Genomic DNA, 25722 nt, shown 5'->3' on the forward strand with positions numbered 1-25722 from the left:
TGTCCTCATCATGCTCTTCCTTCCGTATTTGTCCCCTCATAGTTTCTCTTTTACCCATTTCTCCCCCTCTGCTGTACTTCTTATTTCTTGCTCCCTTTACGCACTCAGGGGGTGGAGGAGTGACCGAGACCACCTTTTACTAGGGTTGGTTCCACTTTCAGAAATAAATAATTGTTTTGCAAGTGTGTATCTTAGCTTACAACCTGCTACTGGTTAGAACTTTCATGACTTTACTTTCAAATGATGTAGGTGAGAGGTACAGAAAGTAAACAAGGCTCATTAGAGCTTGGTATCACTCCTGTTTCTGACCCCATCCTTACTCCACTGAGACCAGGGGGTCACCGTTGCACCCATAAATGATGCCCATGACAAAATCTTGAAAGTTCAAGAACACTTCTGCTTGGAATTCTATGTCAAGGGATTTGCGCTCCAGGTTTCCAAGTACTGTGGGTGGGAGTGCTGCTCACATGGCTATTTCCTTCAACAACATCACAGTTTTATCATTTAGGCCGGATGCATGTCAAATAAGGTCGTGTTTCTGGTTGAGAACTGTGGGCAAAGACAGTTGGAGCTCTCTGGGGGGTGACCACCCGCAGAAAAAGCATTGGCATAGCCAATAGGTCTCGCCTTTGGGACCTTATAAGTGTTTAACCATGCAACAGTTAATGTTGTTGCACCAAAGATATTGTGCTGCATAACTAAATACTTATAAGGTCCTAAAGGCGAGACCTATTGGCTATGCCAATGCTTGTTTAAGGATTATGGCTGGCTGCCGATACTTGAAAAATGCTCTCTTGATTTGTTTGATGCCTTGTTGACTCATTGAGGGAGCAGCATTTATTCACTCTTTTGTTAGCCTTTAGTTTGCCCCTCCTAGATCTCTCACAATAGACCATGTGTGCTTCTATCAGTGATGTACGCCAATAGCATGCAGCCTGTGTCAGCTTTGATCAGTGATGTACGCTGCTAGCATCCCATTTTCTGTTCCACTCTTTACATCTTGGTCCACTCTGTTGCAGCGCACCTTGTCTACATCACTCAGTAGTATGACCCGCTACTGTCCCTGGTTCTGTCCTACTCTTTTTATCTTGCTCCACTCTGCTGCAGTGGACCACTCTGCTTCGATTATCGATGTACAATGCTAGCTTGTGTACCATGTCTGCTTTGATCAATGATGTACACTGCTAGCTTGTGTACCATGTCTGCTTTGATCAGTGATGTACAATGCTAGCTTTTGAACCATGTCTGCTTTGATCAGTGATGTACACTGCTAGCTTGTGGACCATGTCTGCTTCGATCAGTGATGTACAGTGCTAGCTTGTGAATCATGTCTGCTTCGATTAGTGATATACACTGCTAGCTTGTGGACCATGTCTGCTTCGATAAGTGATGTACGCTGCTAGCTTGTGAATCATGTCTGCTTCGATCAGTGATGTAAGCTGCTAGCTTGTGGACCATGTCTGCTTCGATTATTGATGAACGTTGCTAGCTTGTGGACCATGTCTGCTTCGATTAGTGATGTACGCTGCTAGCTTGTGGACCATGTCGGCTTCGATCAGTGATGTACAATGCTAGCATATGAATCCTGTCTCTTTCGATCAGTGATGTACGCTGCTAGCTTGTGAACCATGTCTGCTTCGATTAGTGATGTACGCTGCTAGCTTGTGGACCATGTCGGCTTCGATCAGTGATGTACAATGCTAGCATATGAATCATGTCTCTTTCGATCAGTGATGTACGCTGCTAGCTTGTGAATCATACCTGCTTCGATCAGTGATGTACGCTGCTAGCTTGTGGACCATGTCTGCTTCGATTAGTGATGTACGCTGCTAGCTTGTGAATCATACCTGCTTCGATCAGTGATGTACGCTGCTAGCTTGTGGACCACGTCTGCTTCGATTAGTGATGTACGCTGCTAGCTTGTGAATCATACCTGCTTCGATCAGTGATGTACGCTGCTAGCTTGTGGACCATGTCTGCTTCGATTAGTGATGTACGCTGCTAGCTTGTGGACCATGTCTGCTTCGATCAGTGATGTACAGCGCTAGCTTGTGAATCATGTCTGCTTCGATTAGTGATGTACGCTGCAAGCTTGTGAATCATACCTGCTTCGATCAGTGATGTACGCTGCTAGCTTGTGAACCATGTCTGCTTCGATTAGTGATGTACGCTGCTAGCTTGTGAATCATACCTGCTTCGATCAGTGATGTACGCTGCTAGCTTGTGGACCATGTCTGCTTCGATTAGTGATGTACGCTGCTAGCTTGTGGACCATATCTGCTTCGAACAGTGATGTACAGCGCTAGCTTGTGAATCATGTCTTCTTCGATTAGTGATGTACGCTGCTAGCTTGTGAATCATGTCTGCTTCGATCAGTGATTTTTTATTTTTTTTTTAAACAGACTTTTATTGAATTTCAGAAGGTAACACATTCAAACCCCCTGCCCGCTAACTGGCCACCCAGATAAGCCAGGATGAAGGATAACGACCAGCCCGCCAATCGGAGCACAACGGCATACCTCTCTTCTCATAAGGCGTCTGTGCAGTAATGCAGTCCGTCCACAAGGGTGATCCATTACCATGGTGTAACGCAATCAAAAGACCCCCCACCCCTCTCCCTGCCAAAACTCCCCCAACAGAACCCCCCACCCCAACCACCCTCCCAAGCATGTCGCCAGTGTCTAATTGCTTCGATCAGTGATGTACGCTGCTAGCTTGTGAACCATGTCTGCTTCGATTAGTGATGTATGCTGCTAGCTTGTGGACCATGTCTGCTTCGATCAGTGATGTACGCTGCTAGCTTGTGGACCATGTCTGCTTCGATAAGTGATGTACGCTGCTAGCATGTGAATCATGTCTGCTTCGATCAGTGATGTACACTGCTAGCTTGTGGACCATGTCTGCTTTGATCAGTGATGTACGCTGCTAGCTTGTGGACTATGTCTGCTTCGATCAATGATGTACGCTGCTAGCATCCCTTGTTTCTTCTTGGTCCACTGTGTTCTACTGCTTGATGACAGATGTATTGCAAGCTTTAGATGGATTGCTTTTGCTACACCTTGTGGCAGTCTGCCTTGCTATTTTTCCAAGGACATTCAGCACAGCCTTTTTAAAAGATGATCCAGTCATGTATGTGTGTGTTGACCGTTAGATTTTCCCTTTAAACATTTGGCGCGAATAGTAACGTGGTTTGTACACATCTGTGTGGCTTGATTCGCTAGAAGCTTGGTTGTAGAAGTGAGCATAGTTTTTTTTCAATGACGTCTGATGCACTTGATGTTGTATGTTTACTTCTTGAGATTACCCTCCACCCCCTTTAAAGATATGATTTACGGATGGACTTTCAAACAGATTCAGATGGGTCTTGTGTCATTGGAATTACTAATAGATGAACCATGCAGCAGCTTAACAAAAAGGGAGACCCGAAGCTGTGTTACAATAGATGCGCCTGACGAAAGAGCCTGGTTTCAAGATGTTGTTGGAACATAGGGTACATTCCAAAGCCTAGCCGTGGTAAACAAAAAACCCAGACTCCCACTTCTTGGTTCTTGCCCCCTTCGGAGAGTCAAGAAAAACATTGCAAAAGAGTGCAGCATTCTGAATGGATTATAGATTTGGGAGCATCAATCAATCAATCAATCAATCAGTGACACTTATAGAGCGCGCTACATACCCGTAGGGTCTCAAGGCGCTGGGGAGGGGTGGTGCCGCTACTGCTCGAACAGCCAGGTCTTCAGCTTCTTCCTGAAGGAGAGGTGGTCTTGGGTCAGGCGCAGGTCGGACGGGAGGGAGTTCCAGGTCTTGGCGGCCAGGTAGGAGAAGGATCTTCCTCCTGTAGTCGCTCTTCGGATGCGGGGGACAGCGGCGAGGGCGTGGTTAGCTGATCGGAGGTGGCGTTTGGGAGCGTAGAAGTTGACTCGGCTGTTGAGGTAGCTCGGGCCTTGGTCGTGTAGGGCTTTGTGTGCGTGGGTGAGGAGGCGGAATGTGATTCTCTTGTTGACGGGGAGCCAGTGAAGGCCTCTCAGATGTCCGGAGATGTGGCTGGATCGTGGGATGTCGAGGATGAGTCTGGCTGAGGCGTTTTGGATCCGCTGGAGTCTCTTCTGGAGCTTGGCGGTGGTCCCGGCGTAGAGGGCGTTGCCGTAGTCCAGTCGGCTGGTGACGAGGGCCTGGGTGACGGTCTTCCTGGTCTCTGTGGGGATCCACCAGAAGATCTTCCGTAGCATGCGTAGGATGTTGAAGCACGCCGAGGAGACGCTGTTGACTTGTCTGGTCATGGAGAGGGAGGAGTCCAGGATGAAGCCCAGGTTTCGTGCATGGTCAGTTGGTTTGGGTGCGGTGCCCAGGGCGGGGGGCCACCAGGAGTCGTCCCAGGCGGAGGGTGAAGGGCCCAGGATGAGGACTTCCGTCTTGTCCGAGTTCAGTTTCAGGCGGCTGGTCGTCATCCACTCGGCTACCTCTTTCATCCCTTCGTGCAGGTTGGCTCTGGCGGCGGCGGGGTCGTTGGTCAGGGAGAGGATCAGCTGTGTGTCGTCGGCGTAGGAGATGATGCTGAGGTGGTGTTTGCGTACGATGGCCGCGAGGGGGCTCATGTAGACGTTGAAGAGGGTGGGGCTCAGGGATGATCCTTGGGGGACGCCGCAGATGACTTCGGAGGCCTCTGACTTGTACGGTGGTAGGCGGACTCGCTGTGTTCTTCCGTTGAGGAAGGAGATGATCCATTCCAGCGCCTTGTCCTGGATTCCGATGTTGCTGAGGCGCCGTATTAGGGTGCGGTGGCAGACCGTGTCGAATGCCGCGGAGAGGTCTAGGAGGATGAGGGCCGCTGTTTCTCCGTTGTCCATCAGGGCTCGGATGTCATCTGTGGCGGCGATGAGGGCGGTCTCGGTGCTGTGTTTGGCTCGGAAGCCGGACTGTGAGGGGTCGAGGGATCCGTTCGTCTCGAGGAAGGCGGCCATCTGCTTGTTGACGGTCTTCTCGATGACTTTGGCTGGGAACGGGAGAAGCGAGATGGGGCGGTAGTTCTTGAGGTCGGTGGGGTCCGCTGTTGGTTTCTTGAGTAGAGCGCTGAGTTCGGCGTGTTTCCAGCTTTCAGGGAAGATGGCGGTGTCGAAGGATGTGTTGATGATGTCTCTCAGGTGGGGTGCGATGACAGCGTCGGCCTTGTTGAAGACGTGGTGAGGGCAGGGGTCGGTTGGTGATCCGGAGTGGATGGAGTTCATCGTGCGGATGGTGTCTTCTGTGCTGATCGGGGTCCAGGCGTGGAGGGTGGTGGTGGGGGGGGGTGGCTGGTCGGCCGTGGTGTGCGTTGGTTGGTTGTTGAAACTGCTGTGTATGTCCGTGATCTTGTTGTGGAAGTATGAGGCGAGGGAGTTGCAGAGGTCTTGTGATGGGGTGATGTCGTTGTTTCCTGCGTTGGGGTTGGAGAGCTCTTTCACGATGTTGAAGAGTTCCTTGCTGTTGTGTGCGTTGTTGTCCAGCCGGTCCTTGAATGCTGTTCTTTTGGCGGCGCGGATCAGCTGGTGGTGTTTCCGGGTGGCCAGTTTGTAGGAGGTCCTGTTGTCCGGTGTCGGGTCCCTTTTCCAGACTTTCTCGAGGGCTCGGCAGTTCTTCTTGGAGCTCTTGAGTTCGTCGGTGAACCATGGGGCCTTCTTGCTGCCGGGTCTGTTGGGCGGGGTCCTCAGCGGGGCGAGCTCGTCCGCGCAGTTGCTGATCCACTTCGTGATGTTATCGGCGGCCTGGCTGGGGTTCGCTGAGCTGGCCGGAGGGTGTTGGCTCAGGGAGGTTGCGAGCTGGTCTGCTGTGATCTTGTTCCAGCTTCTGCGGGCGGTGTGTTGCTGGTGTTGGTGGGTCGTCGTTCTCTCGAAGGTGAAGTGGACGCAGCTGTGGTCCGTCCAATGAAGCTCTGTGGCGTGGCTGAAGTCGATGTCTGTGCTGGATGAGAAGACGGCGTCGAGTGTGTGTCCGGCGAGGTGGGTGGGGGTGGACACCAGTTGCTTGAGTCCCAGGTTGGCGAGGTTGTCGAGCAGGGCGCTGGTGTTGTGGTCGTTGTTGTTCTCCAGATGGAAGTTGAGGTCTCCCAGGAGGATGTAGTCAGCGGAGGGGAGGGCATGCGGGCTGACGAAGTCGGCGATGTCCTCGCTGAATTGCGTGCGTGGTCCAGGGGGTCGGTAGATCAGGGTGCCTCTGAGGGTGGTCTTCGGGTCGGTGTGCATCTGGTAACATATACCGGAGTATCACTCTTTAAGACCTTATGTACAATACAAAGGGCTTTGAACTTGACCCACTGCTTGATAGGAAGCCGGTGAAGTTTGTGATGCACACAAAGGGAACAACAGCATGAAATCTCGACGGTGCTTGAATCACTTGGTACTTGGTAAGGAGGGTCTTGCTGTGCTGTCATAGCCGAGCAGGGGAATCGTTTTTTGAGTTTTATATAGCGCGAACTAGACCCGAGACATCAGGTATCAGAGCGCTTTACATGAGCACCAGTTGCGTTACATGAGGACACATTAATTTTTTGTTAGGCACGTGGAGATTAAGGGATTTGCCCAGAATCACAGGATGTTGAACGTCGTTGCCGGGACTCGAACCCGTTTCCCCAGCTTTAAGATCGACCGCTGGAATGCTAAGCTTTGGTCCTTTGGGTAAATAGCTCACAGGGGAAAAGGAATCTTTGTCCAATACAGACCTTAAATACAACAGTATTCATGCTCCTAGACCTCTCTACTGCTTTACATACCACAGTCACAGTCCCCTCACCTTTTCTTCAAACTTTTATTTTTCAGAATTGTGTTGGTTGCAAAGCTTGGGATAGTTTTATGGAAAAGCATTTCTTCCCTCTGAATCTAATTTGAGATACTTTTATCTGCTTCCGTAGAGGAGAGTCATTCCTGTATCTCTTCTTGCTTAACATGTTTGTCCATCCATGTTGAGACTTATGTCAATGACCCGCAACCTGGGTCAGTTATCATCCAAGTCTGACCCCATTCTATCTCTTCTATATGGTTCTTCGTTCTTATCCATCTCCTCTGGAGCACCCACACAGTCTGGAAAGCAGGAATTTGGTCTAATCCCTTCTCCATTCTCTAAACCCAGTTGCCATTCGTGCACACCATCTGCTCTTCATTCGGAGTCATGCTGTTATTATACCAATAAAAGCACTCCGGAGCAGCAGTAGCACTGGAGAGAATTGTAGAGGATAGATCCCGAACTCTGCAGCTTCTGTGCTCCTTTATGTGCACGCATGCAATATAGAACCTTCTAGTGATGTGTTGCCATCCTACACAAACCAAATGGATTTCATCGCAGAATCATTAAACCTCTTTTCTACTGGAGAGGGATTTCCATAAAGTAAAAAATGCATATTTCCAAGAAAATACAAGGCAGCGATGTTGAATAATGGTGTCCTTAAACACTTTTCCCCACTTCAGGAGAAAATTCAGATTTTCCACAGCTAGGGTGGGTAGAAAATCATGATTTTATTAAAGACACAGAGGCTGATATTATGCATATCTCTTTAATTGCCAACTCACAGCAGCAACTTACAAAACAATGAAATAGAACTTAGAGTAGTAAAGTCAAACATTCTAATGTCTTTTTAATCCAGTGTGAGTCAGCCATCATCCTTCTTTATGCTGCGAATATGTCTGAAAGTTCGAACCATGAATAAAACAGTTACTACAAAAATAAGAACCTAAAATCGCAAAGATCCTTTTCTTTCTTCAAAACTACTTCTTGTACTCTCCTCCTGCAAAGAATCACAAACAAAGAACATTAATGGGTGGGAAAAACAGAAGGATAGGATAACATCAGCTTCCGTGTTTTTAAAAAAATCATGATTTTCTACCCACCCTAGCTGTGGAAAATCTGAATTGTATAGCAGGGCACGGAGGCCAATATTGTGCATGTTTAAAGCCTTGCCATCATTTTCCCTACTGGACAATCCACAGGCTTGAAGTAAAACTTTTTGAACACAGAGTCAGATGACCAATCAGCCACAGCTAATATTCCTGTTAAACTCCCACCCAAAAGGAGAGCTTTAGAAGCCATAGCCCCCCTAACAGAATGGGCACCAAATTTAGTTAGATCAATCCCTGCTCTACTCATGACCTCTTTTACCCAGCGGACCAAGGTAGATGCCGAGACCGCCTTGTGTGGGGTTCTGTAAGAAATTTTCAATTGAGAATTTGCATTGCATCGCAAACATTCGGTCCTTCTCTCATATTCGCGTAAACATCTCACCACGCACAGCTTCCTACAATCATCAAAGCAAGGATAAAAAATTGTTCTAGACATCATTTTAGTTCTCTTATAGATATTGAAGCAAACACCTTCTGGAACAAACCTTCGTCCTGTAATCTCTAGCGCTCTCACATCTGAAACTCTTCTGAACTAAATCAGACATAACAACATAACCAACTTCAAAGAAAGAGCCCTTAGATCCAAAAACTTGTTCTCTCTCCAACTTAATAATTCCTTCAAAACAATATCCACATCCCAAAGGGATGAATACTTAGCTCCCGGAGGTGATTTAATCCTCACACCCTGCAGGAGCTTCCTAATCACATCATGTTGACCAATTGGTAAGCTATCTACCAGATCGTGACCTGCCGAAATAGCGGACCTGCAAATGTTAACAGTACTGTAAGATTTCCCATCTAGAAAAAAAACCTCAGTCAAGTAATTAACTACTGCCACCGATACCGGATCCACACCCCTCGAAGTACAACAACAAACCCATCTTCTCCAAGCCAACCTGTAGGCCTTTGATGTCCCTGGAGCCCATGACTCCTTAATGAGCGTTGAAGCTTCCAATGATAAGCCCGGCATTTGCCAGGCTCTCCCGAAATCAACCAAGCCATTAGCCTTAAATGTCCCTGAAGGACTCATTTGTGAAAATCACCTGAAGCGCTGGTCAACAAATCCGGGACATTCGGAAGAAGTACTGGGTCGGCAATCAACATTTCCATAAAATCCGGGTACCAAACTTGGGAATTACAAAACGGGGCTATTAACACTATCTCTGCCCTTTCCTTTTTCACTTTCAATAAGACTCTCTGAGTCAGAGCAAATGGAGGGAACGCGTAACACAGAGACTTGCTCCATACTTGCAGGAAAGCGTCCACCTCCTCCGCAGCTGGGTCCAGCCTCCAACTGTAAAATCTGGGAGTCTGAGCATTTACTCTGTTTGCAAAAAGATCCACCAGCAGCGGGCCCCACTTCTTGTCTAACAACAAAAACACTTTCCTGTTCAGTCTCCAATCGCTGAAATCCTTCAGCTGCCTTGAATTCCAATCTGCAGTGGTATTGCTCACCCCGGTAAGTATTGAGCTTGTATCATAATGTTTCTGCTGAGACAGAAATGCCAAAACTTCTTTGCCAAATCCGCTAAAGCTTTTGAGCGCGGACCCCCCAATTTGTTCACATATCTCACTGCGGAAATGTTGTCCATCCTTAAGAGAACACAACATTTTGCCTTATTCCTGACAAAACTCCTTGCCACAAAAGATCCTACCAACAACTCTAGGTAGTTGATATGCATCTTTCTCTCCTGTCCTGTCCACTTCCCTCTTGTTGTCAATGAACCACATCTGGCTCCCCAGCCCTGAAGACTGGCATCTGATTCTATTACTATGTCTGTGGTTGGTCCAAAGATTGCTCTTCCATGCCAAGCCTCGAGATTCTCCAACCACCACGCTAGTTCCTCCTGTGCTTCTGAATCTATCTGCACTCTTTGTGAATAACTCACTCCTTTGTGCAAATACAAAGTCTTTAGCCTCTGAAGAGCTCGATAATGTAAGGGAGCCGGAAAAACTGCCTGAATGGAGGCTGAAAGAAGTCCTAGAACTCTCGCTACCTGTCTCAAGGTCACCCATTTGCTTACCAACATTCTTCGCAATTCCCTGCGTATTTTCCTCACCTTCTCCATCGGTGACCTCAACACACAGTCCAATGTCCAAATCTGAAACCCCAGGAAAACAGTCTCCTGGCTGGGTCTCAAGCACGACTTCTTCCTGTTTACTACAAATCCAAAATCCTCTATCGCACAAACTGCCAAATTTGTATGCTCCAAAGCCAGTTCCCTGCTCTCTGACTTAAGGATATCGTCTAAGTAAATTATCAACCTTATCCCCCTCGAACGTAACCATGCCGCCATAGGTCGCATCACCTTTGTAAAACACCAAGGAGCAGATGTCAAACCAAAAGGGAGGCTCTTGAATCTCCACATGGTCCCTTGCCATTGAAATTTTAAAAGGTTTCTCTGTTCGACACAGACCAGATTAGTCAAGTAAGCATCCTTTAAGTCTAGGCGAGTCAGCCCATACCCTTTCCTTAAAATGTCCTTCGACATGTGAACACCCTCCATTTTCAAATGGTTATATTCTACCCATTTGTTTAGAGACTTCAGATGTATCACTGGCCTCATGCTCTTGTCCTTCTTCTCCACAAGAAAAAGATTACTTACAAACCCAACGTAGGAACTGTCTGCTTCCTCTATGGCACCCTTCCTTACCAACTCTCTGACCTCTTGACTCACCATTTCCTCTTGCTCCTTTGCAAATCTTAACTGAGCTGGACGTTTTACCAGAACTGGATTCGCTGCTAAGTCTATTCAGTAACCACAAACTGTCTGTAACACCCAAGGATTGGAGGTTATTTCTTTCCACCTATCTAAAAAATGGGCAAGTCTGCCACCCCCTCCTTCCGAAAAAGACAAAAGGTATTTTGCCAAACATACCTTGAAATCTTGTTCTTCTCTCTCCTCTAAAACGACCTCTTTCTCTCTGCCTCCGTGGGTAGAATCCAGGAGTGTAGCTTGCAGATTGAAAACTACCGGGTCTGAAACCACGGGAGAAGGAGCCTCACGAAATTCCAACACCACGGCCGGGGAATCGACCCCGCATTCTCCTGGCCGTTCCTAAAACCTTTCTTATGTCCTTCTGGACCTTCTGGATTGAATTAAAGGCCCCTGCATACCGAGCCATCTCTTTAACGAACTCGTCTCCAAATAACAAACCATTAGCCTCTTGACCCGACTCCTTACATGCTAGCTCTGCTAACTTGGGATCAATTTTCATGAGCAAGATTTTTCTGCGCTCAATACACAGGAAAGTGTTGGCATTCCCAAGCAAACATACGTCTCTTTGTATCCATTGCCGAAGCTCCTCAGCATTGACTGTACCTTCTTTCTAATACGCCTTTTCACATAAATCAAATATTCTAGTCAACGGACCAAAAACATCAAGAAGGCGGTCCTGGCACCCCTTCAAACCTTTATCGAGTCCCCTTCTTGGGTCTCTCCCCAATTTATTTAAAAAGGTCAACATTTTGGCATCCAATTCCGGTGTATAAGCCACCTTATTTGCCAAAGAGGGGGTTGGACACTCGGACCGTGGTCTATTCCTAACCTCTTTATGCATTTCTTTTCTAATCCAATATTCAGCTTACTGTGCCACATGTTTGCCTGGGACCCATTGTGGAGAGATTGGATGCTGAATTGTGTTTGGGTCTCCACAGACCAAAATTGCTCATCATTATTTCTGCTACCAAATCTGCACTCTAACTTTTCCATACACTCGTCCAACTTTTTACCTAGTTGTGACGCAAGTGCAGACATAGCCTTATCAACGCTTTCCTTAACTTTCAGATCAACTGAATCACCATTATCATTACGGAGCTCCATTTTATCTTGAAACTATAAAGCTCTTCAAATAAATTCTAAAATGTCCAAATTCTACTCAAGAGATTGAAAAAGAACTTCTTAATTCACCTTACTCTAACATGAACTCCAGATCAACTCCTGACCTCCACAGTGTGACTGAAAAAACGAGCTTACAGCCTCTTTTGCTTGTCCAAAAGATGGCCGCTAAAGTAAAATAGAAAAATACCTCTTAAAACCAATCAAAAATGGCCGCCGCGTCATGAGACGGTCCTACGGGGCTCAAAGACACTAATCTTCCTTCATGTCTCCTCACTCGAACCTGGTGAGTAATTATCTATAAATCTCTCAGATATTGTTGCCTGTAATGTCAAAATGTATTATGCGCCCTGATTATTCTTAAACCCTTCAGCGCGGGGCGGATTTCCGCGCCGCGCTGAATGTTCTGTGCGCGGGCGGGGCCATGACGGAGCGGTTCCGTCATGCGCACAGCGCAACCGACGAGCATGACGGAACCGCTCCGTCATGCGCGTCGAAGGGGTTGAAAAGGCTTTTATGCCCCAAACCGAAAGTGTTCATCGAGCAGCGCGAGCGGGTAAAAAACCTTCCCGCTCGCCCGAAGTGAATGAACACAGCTGAAGAGCTTTTGAATTTACACTCTCCCGCTGATGCCAAATGAAAAAAATAACCTCACTGTTCGTTCCGCAGGCACTATCCTCAATCGGAGGAAATACACCGCTCACCCGAACTGAATGAACTCAACGGGAGAGCTTTGAAAGTACGCTCTCCTGCTGTAGCAAAATGAACGACCCAGCGCGAGCCCGTTAAATCAGCAGTCGCGCTCGCGCCTGACAAAAACTTTCCGATCAATTTCTCATCCACAAAACGGCACGGAAAACCTAACCAAATGTCTTCTAAGGTTAAAGAAGATCAAGTCCTCAAAATTAACTTTCATATATACATTTTTTTTTTTTTTTAAGCTGTAACAATTTAGAAATAAAAACAGCTCTTACTTACTTGTTTTCCTGGAGCTAAACCTTATAAATCAGCATTACTCTTACTTCTCATCATGCTTTCACATAGCTTAAAAAGCAACATAGATACACAAAATCAAGTAAGCATTAAAAGAATTGCGAACTTACCTCAGCTGTGAGCAGCAACAAAGAAGGAAGATGGCTTCCTCACACTGGATTAAAAAGACATTAGAATGTTTGACTTTAGTATTTTAAGTTCTATTTCACTGTTTTGTAAGTTTCTGCTGTGAGTTGGCAGTTAAAGAGATATGCATAATATTGGCCTCCGTGCATTCTGAGCACCAGTGATTTTTTTTTTTTTTAACAACACATTAACCCAGCAAGTTTGACCATACATTAAGGAACATAATAATCCATTTTAAATGGAGAGAAAGAGAAGGCAGGGTAGGTTAGGAACTCTTAATTCTGTCTTAAGATCAATCAATCAATCAATCAAAGACATTTCTAGAGCGCGCTACATACCCGTAGGGTCTCAAGGCGCTGGGGGGGGGGGGTGCCGCTACTGCTCGAACAGCCAGGTCTTCAGCTTCTTCCTGAAGGAGAGGTGGTCTTGGGTCAGGCGCAGGTCGGTCGGGAGGGAGTTCCAGGTCTTGGCGGCCAGGTAGGAGAAGGACCTTCCTCCTGTAGTCGCTCTTCGGATGCGGGGGACGGCGGCGAGGGCGTGGCTGGCAGATCGGAGGTGGCGTTTGGGAGCGTAGAAGTTGACTCGGCTGTTGAGGTAGCTCGGGCCTTGGTCGTGTAGGGCTTTGTGTGCGTGGGTGAGGAGGCGGAAGGTGACTCTCTTGCTGACGGGGAGCCAGTGGAGGTCTCTCAGATGTCCGGAGATGTGGCTGGTTCGTGGGATGTCGAGGATGAGTCTGGCTGAGGCGTTTTGGATCCGCTGGAGTCTCTTCTGGAGCTTGGCGGTGGTGCCGGCGTAGAGGGCGTTGCCGTAGTCCAGTCGGCTGGTGACGAGGGCCTGGGTGACGGTCTTCCTGGTCTCTGTGGGGATCCACCAGAAGATCTTCCGTAGCATGCGTAGGATGTTGAAGCATGACGAGGAGACGGCGTTGACTTGCCTGGTCATGGAGAGGGAGGAGTCCAGGATGAAGCCCAGGTTGCGTGCATGGTCTGTCGGTTTGGGTGCGGTGCCCAGGGCGGGAGGCCACCAGGAGTCGTCCCAGGCGGAGGGTGAGGAGCCCAGGATGAGGACCTCCGTCTTGTCTGAGTTCAGCTTCAGGCGGCTGGTCGTCATCCACTCGGCTACCTCTTTCATCCCTTCTTGTAGGTTGGCTTTGGCGGCGGCGGGGTCGTTGGTCAGGGAGAGGATCAGCTGGGTGTCGTCGGCGTAGGAGATTATGCTGAGGTTGTGTTTGCGTACGATGGCCGCGAGGGGGCTCATGTAGACGTTGAAGAGGGTGGGGCTCAGAGAAGATCCTTGGGGGACGCCGCAGATGACTTCGGAGGCCTCTGACTTGTATGGTGGTAGGCGGACTCTCTGTGTTCTACCGCCGAGGAAGGAGATGATCCATTCTAGCGCCTTGTCCTGGATTCCGACGTTGCTGAGGCGCCGTACTAGGGTGCGGTGGCAGACCGTGTCGAAAGCCGCGGAGAGGTCTAGGAGGATGAGGGCCGCTGTTTCTCCATTGTCCATCAGGGCTCGGATGTCATCGGTGGCGGCGATGAGGGCGGTCTCGGTGCTGTGATTGGCTCGGAAGCCGGACTGAGAGGGGTCGAGGGATCCGTTTGTCTCGAGGAAGGCGGCCATCTGCTTGTTGACGGTCTTCTCGATGACTTTGGCTGGAAACGGGAGAAGCGAGATGGGGCGGTAATTCTTGAGGTCGGTGGGGTCCGCTGTTGGTTTCTTGAGTAGGGCGCTGAGTTCGGCGTGCTTCCAGCTCTCCGGGAAGGTGGCGGTGTTGAAGGATGTGTTGATGATGTCTCGCAGGTGGGGTGCGATGACAGCGTCGGCCTTGTTGAAGACGTGGTGAGGGCAGGGGTCAGTCGGTGATCCGGAGTGGATGGAGTTCATCGTGCGGATGGTGTCTTCGGTACTGATCGGGGTCCAGGCGTGGAGGGTGGTGGTGGGGGGTGGTTGTTCGGTCAAGCTGTCCGTTGGTTGGTTGTCGAAGCTGCTGTGTATGTCTGTGATCTTGTTGTGGAAGTATGAGGCGAGGGAGTTGCAGAGGTCTTGCGATGGGGTGATGTCGTTAGGATATATTGTGTTGTGGTCATGGAGAAAGAGTTGCACCCTATGCATTACCAGGGGAATCGTCATGGTTAAGTCGCACGAGTCCTTGTATCCTCTGCTACATTAGTCTCAACCCAACCCCAAAGGGTCAAGTAGCAGAAACTGACATTACTATTGTACTGAGTATGATAGAGGCTCGGAGAAGGTTGAAATTGAGGGTAGTACTCCAACCTGTGGATGGAGTTTGGTCTTTCATTTGCTGCCTATACTACACTGCCCACCATGTTATAATATATTTTAGCCTTCCCCCTTTAAAATTAAAAATGTAGGAAGTTGAGTTTGCTAGGCAGATTCCACACTAAAGAGCGATTTGACCTGGTCCCCTTAAGGCAGATGACACCAACCAGGCCATAATTGGTTCATCTTTCCCTCCAGAGGGTAGATCAGTTCATCTACCCTCCATCTGTTTTTTTCCCCCACAAATTTCTTTCCTTGGGAATTCTTTTTTGCTTTCCTTGTGTCCTTTGCTTTAAGATAAACCTTTTTCCGGTCACTTAAGATCCATGTTTGAGGAATCGGTATCATGGTGCACAGACAAGACAGCTCTTGCTTATGACACTGATGTGTTTAGACTCCAGTGCACTCTTTCATATACTGACTTTTAGTGTTCCAGAGAGATCCTACTGCTTGCTGGTACTCTGCAAGTCTTAAAGATTATACACTTTCAGATTTTTCTCCCAATTATGGCTAGTATTAAATTGCATGTAAGGATTAATCTTAAACACATCAGAGAAGCTTAGCTTTCAGCAGTTGCTTTGCCTTCAATGTAAATCATATATATTCATTAAGAAGCATGGGGGCATTCCATCCTCCGCAAAACACCTTATATTTGTTCTTTCCTTGCATGTTTTCCTCTCATGACTTGGAATGGACACTTCCCAGTGACACTGTTGGGACATGTATGATATGACCAAAACATGCTTTCAACCTCATCACACATCAGCCTTGTTTGCGATTACATTCTGCTCACACTCAACCAATGTCCAATTCATTTTCTGGACCCATGCCATTAGCTTGAGGATGATAAAGCGCAATACTCCTGTGATCAATGCTGCACTTTTTCAGAAGATCTCTAAGTTCCTTAGATACAAATGAACCCAATTGATTCTCTAAACACCCCTTCTCTCTGGAACATTTGCGAAAACATTTTGCTGACTAACTTAATATTGGGTTCCTCAATGACTTCTACCTCTCACAATCTTTTGTAGTAACCAACTGCAACCTTGGCATATTTATGTCTCCATGGTAATACACTGATGGGCCTGTCCATTTTTGCAGGGTCGGCCCCAGATTTTTTGCCTTCTGTTGATGAACCAGTTTTTGTTGGCATTAGGACTCTCTGCACTTTTTCCCTAAAGTGCTTGTGCTCGCTCCCTAAAACATGGTAAAATCAGTATATACCTGATTGATATATTTAATTTACTTGTAAGACCCTAATAAATGGTACTACTTGTGCCCAAGGATTGTAAATAAATGCTACTAGTGGGCCTGCAGCACACATTGTGCCACCCACGAAAGCAGTACTTTTAATACATGTCTCAGGCCTGCCACTGCAGCCTGTAGTGCAGTTTTAAACTGCCATTTTTTGACCTGGCAAAATAAATCTTTTGCCAGGCCTACACCTTCCTTTTTAATATTTATAAGTCACCCCTAGGCAAGGCCCTAAAGGCTCATAGGCATTGAATTTTAAAACACAGGACATTTGTGCTTATGGTTTACATGTCCTGACAGTGAAAAACTCCTGTAGTCGTTTTTCACTGTTGTAAGGCATATCTACCATTGATTAACACTGGGTTGCCTCATAACATTTAATAAGTACTAACTCCAGATAGGGAGCAGATTGAGGTATGCTGTTTGCACTCAATTGAATTGTAATTTAAAATCCTCTAACATTTAAGTTGGATTTTAGGTCACACTTCTGAAAATGCCATTTTTAGAAAGTCTCAACCATCTGTGACTTCTGCCAATGTCCTGGGACACATGACTGTGTATGGCACTGCTTTTGGGGTTTGTGTATTGCTTATAGATTGTAATACAAAGGGGGCTTAGGTGTGAACAGGATGGGCCATTCTGGCAGGATGACTGGGGAGGGGCTGTACCCAGCCCCACTTACACTTCAAACTGCTTTGCCTTCCGCACACACAAAGGAACCTGACACCAGGCCAACCCTGCCTTTTGTCACCTCTAGGCGGTTTAGAGCCACGACCAGGGGAAGGAGAAGACCTTTCCAGACCCAGATGTGGGTAGAGGACAGGGAGTGCCTCCAAATACAGGCTGGCACCAGGTATGAATATTGAACTTCTGTGGAAGGGACTGCCCTGCTGCTTGAAGGACTGCCTTGCCGTCTGGGATGAGGACAAGCAGGTCCAGTCTTCCTTCTCAGACTAACCAGAGTGACTCCATAGGTCAGTTGGCTGACATCCTGTGTGAACTACAGGCACACAACAAGCTTCAGAGTCCTACCTGCAACTACCCTGCTGCAACTGGACCTGCAACTGCCCCTTCTGGCCACTGCTGGAGTGAGTCCTGATCCTCAAGAAGTGCCTCTCCAGGTCCTGGTCCCATGACTGGCATCAGAGTGTACTGCCAAAGACGCACTGGAAATCCTGAAGTTTGGGCTTCTCACGACTGGGCCTATTCTTTCCGAAACTCGGCCACCTGCGATGACCGCCAATGCAAAGCTCCCTTAAAACCTGCTGTTCGCTCTGACTGCAGTCCGCAGTGATCCACAACGCAAGACCTGCTCTTCGTGCTACAGCAACGACCGCTCACAACGCCTTCCTGCTCTTCGTACTACAGTGAAGACCATCCACGATTCGCAGTCTCCTCCAACACGGTCAGAACTCTTCGCACCAAACTTAGAAGGTAACTCTTCAGAGATACTAACCTGGTCCGTGTACCTGACCTGCGCTGCATCGCAGCCAGCCTGAATTTCTGACTTTCCCCAAGTCTAACAGGCGGAAGGCGCTTTCGGCTTTTAGGCACTATGTTCACAAAAAACTTTAAAACTGAATATCTCCAGTTCTGTTGGGATTTTTCTTATGTTGTGTTTTCATTTTATTACTGTGTGTGGTGCATAAATACTTTATACATTGTCTCTAAGTTAAGCCTGACTGCTTTTGTGCCAAGATATCAGAGGGTTGAGCACAGGTTTATTTAGTGATTTTTGTGGTTCACCCTGACAAGTATTGTGGTTGTTGCCACCCACAACTAATAACCCAATTTCTTACATACACTATAAGGACCAATAAAATCAACTGCTAACTTACACCATGGTTCTTCGAGTATGACTACTGGCTCGAGTGGATGAGACTCTGTATAGCCATCTGTCACTGCTTCAACAAATCACACAAGATCTTACTGCTTGGATGATATCTATGTTGATGCTAGGCCACCAAAACACTGAGGGCCTGATTTAGAATGCGGTGGACAGGTTACTCCGTCACAAGTGTGACGGATTTCCCGTCTGCGGTATTCCAAGTGCCATTCGATATGAAATGAAATTAAATTTTAATTTGTAATGCGCATTAATACCCAAGGGTATCTAGGCGCAGATATAATGCACTTGTAATACGGCAGACGGGATGTCCGGCAAGTTTGTGATGGAGTAACTTGTCCGCCAAACTCTAAATCGGCCCGGAGTGCATTTTCTTTTTAGTATGGTTTGACCCAGCTATTCTTCATGTTTCGCTTGAATGATCTTGCCTCTAAAGGTGGAAGGGGAAACAAATCCTCTCATTAACATTTTTTTTCAAAGTGGAATTTTTCAGCTACCTTAAATATAGTTGTATGTTTTTGTGTAGTGACTTCTCCTTTGGCCAGCCTTCCGTGACATTTTTCTGAATCAGTGATAAATTCTCATCCTGTATTAAAGACTCAAACCATTCTTCCATAGTAAAACCTTTCTCACAATACATATCAATTGCTGCAGTCAAGCGTTCTTCGCCTTCCCCATCGTCTGGAGCATCATATATACATGGAGAAACAGGTTACTTTGACAGACAATTTGCTCTGATGATTCTACCCCCAGCACTGTGATGTACCTCAAAGTTGTACTGAAGTAACCTTGAGCAATGTCTCGCAATGCTAGGGTTTGCTCTGATGACACAAAATATTCACAAGTGGTTTATAGTCAGTCATAAGAGTGAATTTCCTACCCCACATAAACACTTAAACCGTTCAACAGACCAGCAACATGCTAGTCACTCTTTTTCGATGACTGGCAAATGTTTTCATTATAACAAAGGGCCCTTGAAGCAAAACCTACAGTTCTTTCATCTCCATTGCTCTTTTGAGATATCATGGCAACCATACCGCAGCTACTAACATCAACTGAAATTATGCGATTTTTCTTTTTTGTGGAATCAAAAGGTGGTAGCTCTTTGGCTGAAACAGTTTCTTCTTTTAGTGCATTCAATTTAAGTTCACATTTTTCATTCAACGTAAATACTTTCTCTTTCTTAAGTAGATTTGCCAAATGTTCTATTTTTGATGCAAAATTTGAATAAACTTTAAATAGATTTCACACATACAAATGAAAACACTTAGATGTGGTCATTATGAGTGGGTGCCTTTGTGATGGCTTCTACTATCCCAGGGTTGCTCTCTGTTTTAAGAAATTACTTGTCCCAAATACTCTAAAGATTCTTTTTGTAAATTCATATTTCTCAACATTAACAACTATGCCTCCATGTTCAAGTTTTTCATTTAAACCTTTCAAAACATTTTCTATGATCTGCTGAAATACAGATGCAGTGGACTCTAAGCCAAAAGGCATCCTTTTGACTTGAAAAGTGCCCACTGAAGAAACTTAATGCTGTTAGATGTCTGGACAAATGCGGACGCCAAATCTATTTTGCTATATAGTCTGGCGCCTGAAAACATTAGCAAAATGTTATCTATGGAGAGGAGGTGGTGTGAGTCAACCCAGATCTCCTTGTTTAAACTCCTCAGATCAATACCAACTCTCAATTGACCATTTTTATTTTTTGCTATGACTAATGGGGATAACCATAGAGAGGATTCCACTGGCTCGATAACACTATCATCACACATTCTCTTGAGAATATCAACCCAATGTTCTCTGACACTGAACGGTATGTTTCTTAATTTATGATTTAATGGTTTAGCTCCTTCTTTGATAACCATTTTCTGTTTGAAACCTCTGATTTTCCAAGTTTAATGCTAAAGAAAGATTTGAAAACGTTTGCCCATGGGTTAACTAGGGATGCATTTCTTCGGCTGCTAATGAAACTTGGATTTCCCTCCCCTTAGTGTCATTCTGAATTGAACTTGTGGATACCGTCCCAAAATGTTCAGTCCCTTCTTGACCACGTATAGCTTTACAAAAATATCTTTCCCTTTGAAATTCATGGCGCGTTCAGAATAACCTATAAGCTCAATTTTCTTTCTCTCATACGACACACGGCATCTATCTGGAGGTTGAAGTTCCTTCCCATTTATCTGTAAATGAATTCTCCGTTAGCATAACCATTCTTGCTCCTGAGTCAATAAGTACATTTAGGACTCTGCCTTCCACTAAAATGTTGGCGTGGGGTTGTACGCATTCACCTCTCCCCCTTCATAACTAGAATGCCATCTTTTGTTCTCTCTTGGTAAATCTCTTGAATGCGGTTCAATTATACAGCTAGCTTTGGTTTTGTTGCTTTGACAAACGTTTGCCAACTGCCAATTTTCCTCACAATTTCTGCACGTTAATTATTTTGCTTGACAAGGCCATCAAGTAGGTGAATGGGTGGGAAGACACCTCTAAAATATACATTATTCTGTTTTTAAAAATTTGACTTTTCATCCTTTTTAGTAAACCGTTTCTTTTCCTCTGTAATAGTTTTTAAAGGCAAAGTGTCTTTCACAACACTTACTTCCTGATGCATTTTCTTTTTGAGTTCTTATGAAACATTTTGTGAAATGTTGAGGTTCTTTACAATGTGAGTTGTTTCTGCTAGGAATTGGCATTTCAAGGTTAGTAATTTTTCTTGAACTTTCTTGCCCACCAGCTGACCACAGTTTGGTTCCTAGTAAGTTGTGTAGTGACATTTTGAAATTCACATTCAGCCACTGGGATACGTAGAGCTGCAACATATGAGTCGATGGGCTCATCCTGGTGTTCTCAAGTAAAGAATTTATGTGCAATGACAATCAAACTTGTTTGGATATCAGATTGTTTCTCTAATGACCTCATTGCATCTTGATATTTGCCTAGTTCATTTTCCTCATCTGATAGTTCATAGGGTGGTACATGTTCTTAGAATCCTAAATTGTACTCAAGTAAGAACCTTTTCCTTTCAGGTCAATATCTGTTCCCACCAACAGCGCCAATGCGTTTAGTGGAACACCTCTTTCCATGCCTTTCTTTTGACAGAAGGCTCACCTGGTGCTTGTAAAAAGAAAAAATGAGGTGGTACACATATGCTTTGCGTTGTGATGGTTAGAATGGAAAGATTTGAATGAAAGGTCCCTGTTGAAAACTTGTACAATATTAGACATGGGTATAGGACTGTAAACTACTCCAGTGAGCTTATCGCTATTTATTTCAGGATATGTAAAATTTACTCCCAACAGATTACAGAAGCGTGCTTATCACTGATATGTTGTAGGTATTCTGTGTGAACGTCATATGCTGAGCTGGAATTGTTCCAACCAAATTGGCAAGTGTGCATTTCATTAGATATAGAATTTCCCAAGTAGTATTGTCCAGAACAAGAAAAATAATCAGTAATTCAAGTGTGCATGTCGCTGTTCGTATCAGCCGCCACGTACGACGTCAGAGCGCACCAAGATAGCTGCCCTGATCCTCCTCGACCAGTCAGTAGCCTATGGCACAGTCTCCCACCACAAAGGCATCTATAGCAACGCCCTTAAGGTACTATTCTCTTTTCTCACTGGGCGAACACCGAGAATCCACCAACCGCCATACAGCCTTGACCCCAGAGCATCATCTGCGGCGTACCCAAGGGCTCCTCATTTAGCCCCACACTGTTCAACGTCCACATGACTCCGCTAGCACCCATCGCTAGCAGCCACAGTCTAAACATCATCTCCTACGCTAACGACACCCAGCTTATACTCTCCCTCATCAAAGACACGGGCACCACTAGAGCGAATTTCCAGAATTTCTCCTCTTTAGAAGACCCCACACACCATGGGACGACTCCTGGTGGCTCTCCACCCCCACACTAGCACCAGCCGCCAATACCCACGCCTGCAATCTCAGTATCATCCTCAACAGGTCAACTCGGTTGCCTCCGCCTGCTTCAACACCCTCCGAGTGCTCCGTAAAATCTTCAGATGTATCCCAACCAACACCAGAAGAACTGTCACACAGGCCCTCATCACCAGTCGACTTGACTATGGGAACATCCTCTATGCAGGAATCACCACCTTCCCCCTCAAGTGCCTCCAAACAATCAAGAACGCAGCAGCAAGAATCCTGGACCTGCCCAGATGATCCTACATCACACCCCCACCTCCGTATCCTGAACTGGCCCCCGTCAAGAAGGGATACCACTTCAAACAGCTTATACACGCTTATAAAGCCCTCCACAACACGGACCAGAATTCCTGAACAACTTGACCTTTCACCAGCCCACCAGACACATGCAGTCTGCCTCCCTGGCCCTTGCCACCGTCCCCGGGACCCATCGTACTCGAGCCGGAGGAAGATTCTTCTCCCACCTCGTTGCCAAGGCCTTGAACGACCTCCCCATCCACCTCCAAACCTTTACCTCCCTCGCCTATATTCAAGAGTGGCCTCGAGACCTGTATAACCCCCAGGGTGATTAGCCTACTCTACAATTACTGATTGATTGAACAATACCTTGGTAATGCCATAGTGTGCGAAACCAACAGAACAATGTTATGACCCAGAAATGGCAAGAAATAAAATAAGCCTACAAAAGAAAGAAAGGACCAATGAACTCTCGAGGTGATTTACGAATGTATGATGTACAAATGATTTACGACAAGCAATGTGTTATGACAAGCAAAGCATATTATTTATGACAAACTATATATATATGACAGTTCACAATGGTGATGTATGGCCGGGGTCATAAATTTATGACCAGGGTGTTGTAAAAATGAAGGGAGGATTATGCATGTAATTGTAATAAAACTGCAGCCAACAATGACCACAAAAACTACAACGCATGTTGGCTGTTTTGTGAGAGATGCAGGTGATGGAAGATTGCATGCTGTGCTGGAGTGGGCACAGTGTGGGGTTATGATAACTGTCAGTGCACCTATTGGTGGTACCGGTTGAGGTGTGACTCTCTACATCATAACGTCATATCAAAGCAAACATGTCATTGAACTGTTTTAGAGCATGCTGACAGGGCTGCATTAATTGCCCAGAGGAAGGTGCTGGGTCCAACTTGGAAATACATTTGATGGCAATACCAGATTACCCTGTCACTTTCCAAAATAGCAGCGATTGGAAAGTCCAAGGATTGAACGTCTTCAAGCATAGATAAGATGTGTGCAAAAGACAAAAGAGGGATGAAACGATCATGTTATTGAGGACAGTTTGTGGCGTCAGCCTGAGATTCAGAATCCGGTGTCTCTCGGCAGTGTCTGAGTTTTCTGTGCCCCTTTCTCTTGCAGGAGACTGACGTGGCCGACATGTCAAACATCACTTACAGAAGCGCGCGCCTGCTTCGTGCCACATTCATTCAGCTCCATCTCCAACAGAAAGCGGGGCTTTTCTGTGATGTCTTCCTCCAGGCAGAAGGTGAGGACCCTAGCGAAGACCTGGGTGATGTGGGGCGGGGGAGCGGGCGGGATGGCCGTGAAATCTCAGGAATGTGCACAGGCAGTGCTGTGGAGGATTGTGCTGCACAGAGAAATGTTTGTTTGCGCCTTAGGGCCCGAATTAATCCACGACAGGCGACCTGCCATTTCGCCATAGGGACAGAGTAAATGCCTCAGTCCCCATGGTGGAGTGGATGCCCACCCAATTTATATGGGACCGCCAAGCAGGCCGTCACGTATAAAAGCCTTACCAGGAACCACCGTGACCGCGATTCCTGGCAGTGCATATTACTCTGTGCTACAGGAGGACACAGCCCTGTAGCACCGAGTAATCCGTTTTTCTTTTCAAAGTAAAAATATAATGCTCCCTCCAGAATGGGAATCTTCTCCCATAGTGGAGGGACTATCATAGCAATTTTACTGTTCCTTACTGTAAGGAGCAGTAAAAAATGACTTCCATTTCCACCCATCCAAATAGAGCATGCGCACATGTAACCATTATTTCTCAGATGGCTCTTACTCGCCAGGGCCAATGAGGAAGTTTGGCCACAGGGTTAACTAAGTAGTCTGTACCAGGGACAAACGGAAGGGCGGCTTGCATTTAAATCTGGTGGGCGGACCTTCACATTGGATCCATTTCGTTGCCCTTGCGATGGAGTATACATACCACCAGTATATAAATCTGTCTCTTTGAATGTCTTGAGTGTTTCTAGCAGGAATGCTGCACACTCTAAAAAACCATGCTACACCAAAATTATTATGTACTAGTTGCTCACGAAACAGGAAAATCGTATGGTCCTTATTTAGAGTTCGATAGTGACTGAAAATCCTCCCCTTCTTGGGTTAAATGTGAAGGAGAATCCGAGGGCTGAACTCCATCCATTTCAGGATGTATGGTGGACAAGGTTCGGCTGCTAGATGCTTGGGAGAGCGGTGGCTGTAGTGATGTCAATCTTGAGACCCGGATTGTTCATGAGCGAAAGTCCTGATATTTGCACTAATGCACTCGGTGGCAGTGGCTTGATGTTGTTGGATTGGAGCGACATTTTTCTTTTTTTTTTTTTAAAGTATTTTGTTTGGATTTGTGAACAAAATAATCAATACAGGAGAAATACATCAGCTTATATCAGTTCACAGGATCCTTAGAATCTTTCCGGTCACTCATACATAATAGTATCTAAGATGCCAACTTCACCCTCCTGTGAGTGTTTCCTCCTATATTGAGTCATTGTTACGTAACTAGACAATGTCAATAACTTGATCAGACGTACTATTTGTATGTTCACTCAATTTTCCCTCCTGAGTTCTGCTGCCCCTCCAAACCCCTCCACTCCATCCGTCTCGCCATTGTATTTGTGTTATATCAGCTACCCATACCCCACATTGGCTCATCCCCTGTTCCCCCCGCTCCACACCTACTCCTTGATTGTGTTTGTGAGTTTGGTCATGTATGATTCTAGGTTTTACTCTCGGTCCCTTGAGTGTCGTAGAGCAGTTCAAGAGGGTCTGGTCTCCGATGGGTCTAAATTGCCTGTATCATACTGCCCCATGTTTCAAATTGTCTATGAGTTTGTCATCACGTCGCACTATTTGCATGTGTGTCTCTTCTGCCATTGTCCACTCTATCATGTCCGCCCTCCAGGCGTTAGTTGTAGGTGCCCTAGGGTTAGCCCAGTGTATGGCTATGCATCTCCTTGACAGTAGCGCAGTTAATATGAAGAATTTGGCCTTTATATGCTTTTGTTTTTTAGGTCTCGCGCCTGCGTTACACTGCGCAGCAGTGCTCGCACAGGCGCGAGGCATTTTGCAGGTGAAAAACAGGGAATCTAAGCTGACTTAGGAATCGCACACGCTCGTGCATGTACGTTTCCTTTTCAGCTACCCCATTGGCCTTAGCGTGCGTCTTTTAATGAAAGACTGCACGCTATTGGCCAAAGGCGGGCGCATTGCTCCGCCCACGGCCCATTGGTGTCTATTACGAGTTTGGTGCTCGTAATAGACACCAATAGGCCATCACGTGGTTTCAA

General features: G+C 46.4%; 1 protein-coding gene across 3 annotated transcripts in view; it reads left to right on the forward strand.

Annotated features, from left to right (window-relative positions):
- Positions 1–25722, forward strand: part of BTBD18 (BTB domain containing 18) — a 211333-nt gene that overhangs the window by 100025 nt on the left and 85586 nt on the right. For all 3 annotated transcript variants that reach the window (XM_085651387.1, XM_085651385.1, XM_085651386.1), the window contains exon 4: positions 23549–23675. In XM_085651387.1, the coding sequence (XP_085507513.1) occupies positions 23567–23675 (109 nt within the window). In that variant the 5' untranslated portion in view covers positions 23549–23566. The remainder of the gene's footprint in view (positions 1–23548; positions 23676–25722) is intronic.

This window comes from Triturus cristatus, chromosome 4_1 (genome assembly GCF_964204655.1).
Source record: "Triturus cristatus chromosome 4_1, aTriCri1.1, whole genome shotgun sequence".
NCBI lineage: Eukaryota > Metazoa > Chordata > Amphibia > Caudata > Salamandridae > Triturus > Triturus cristatus.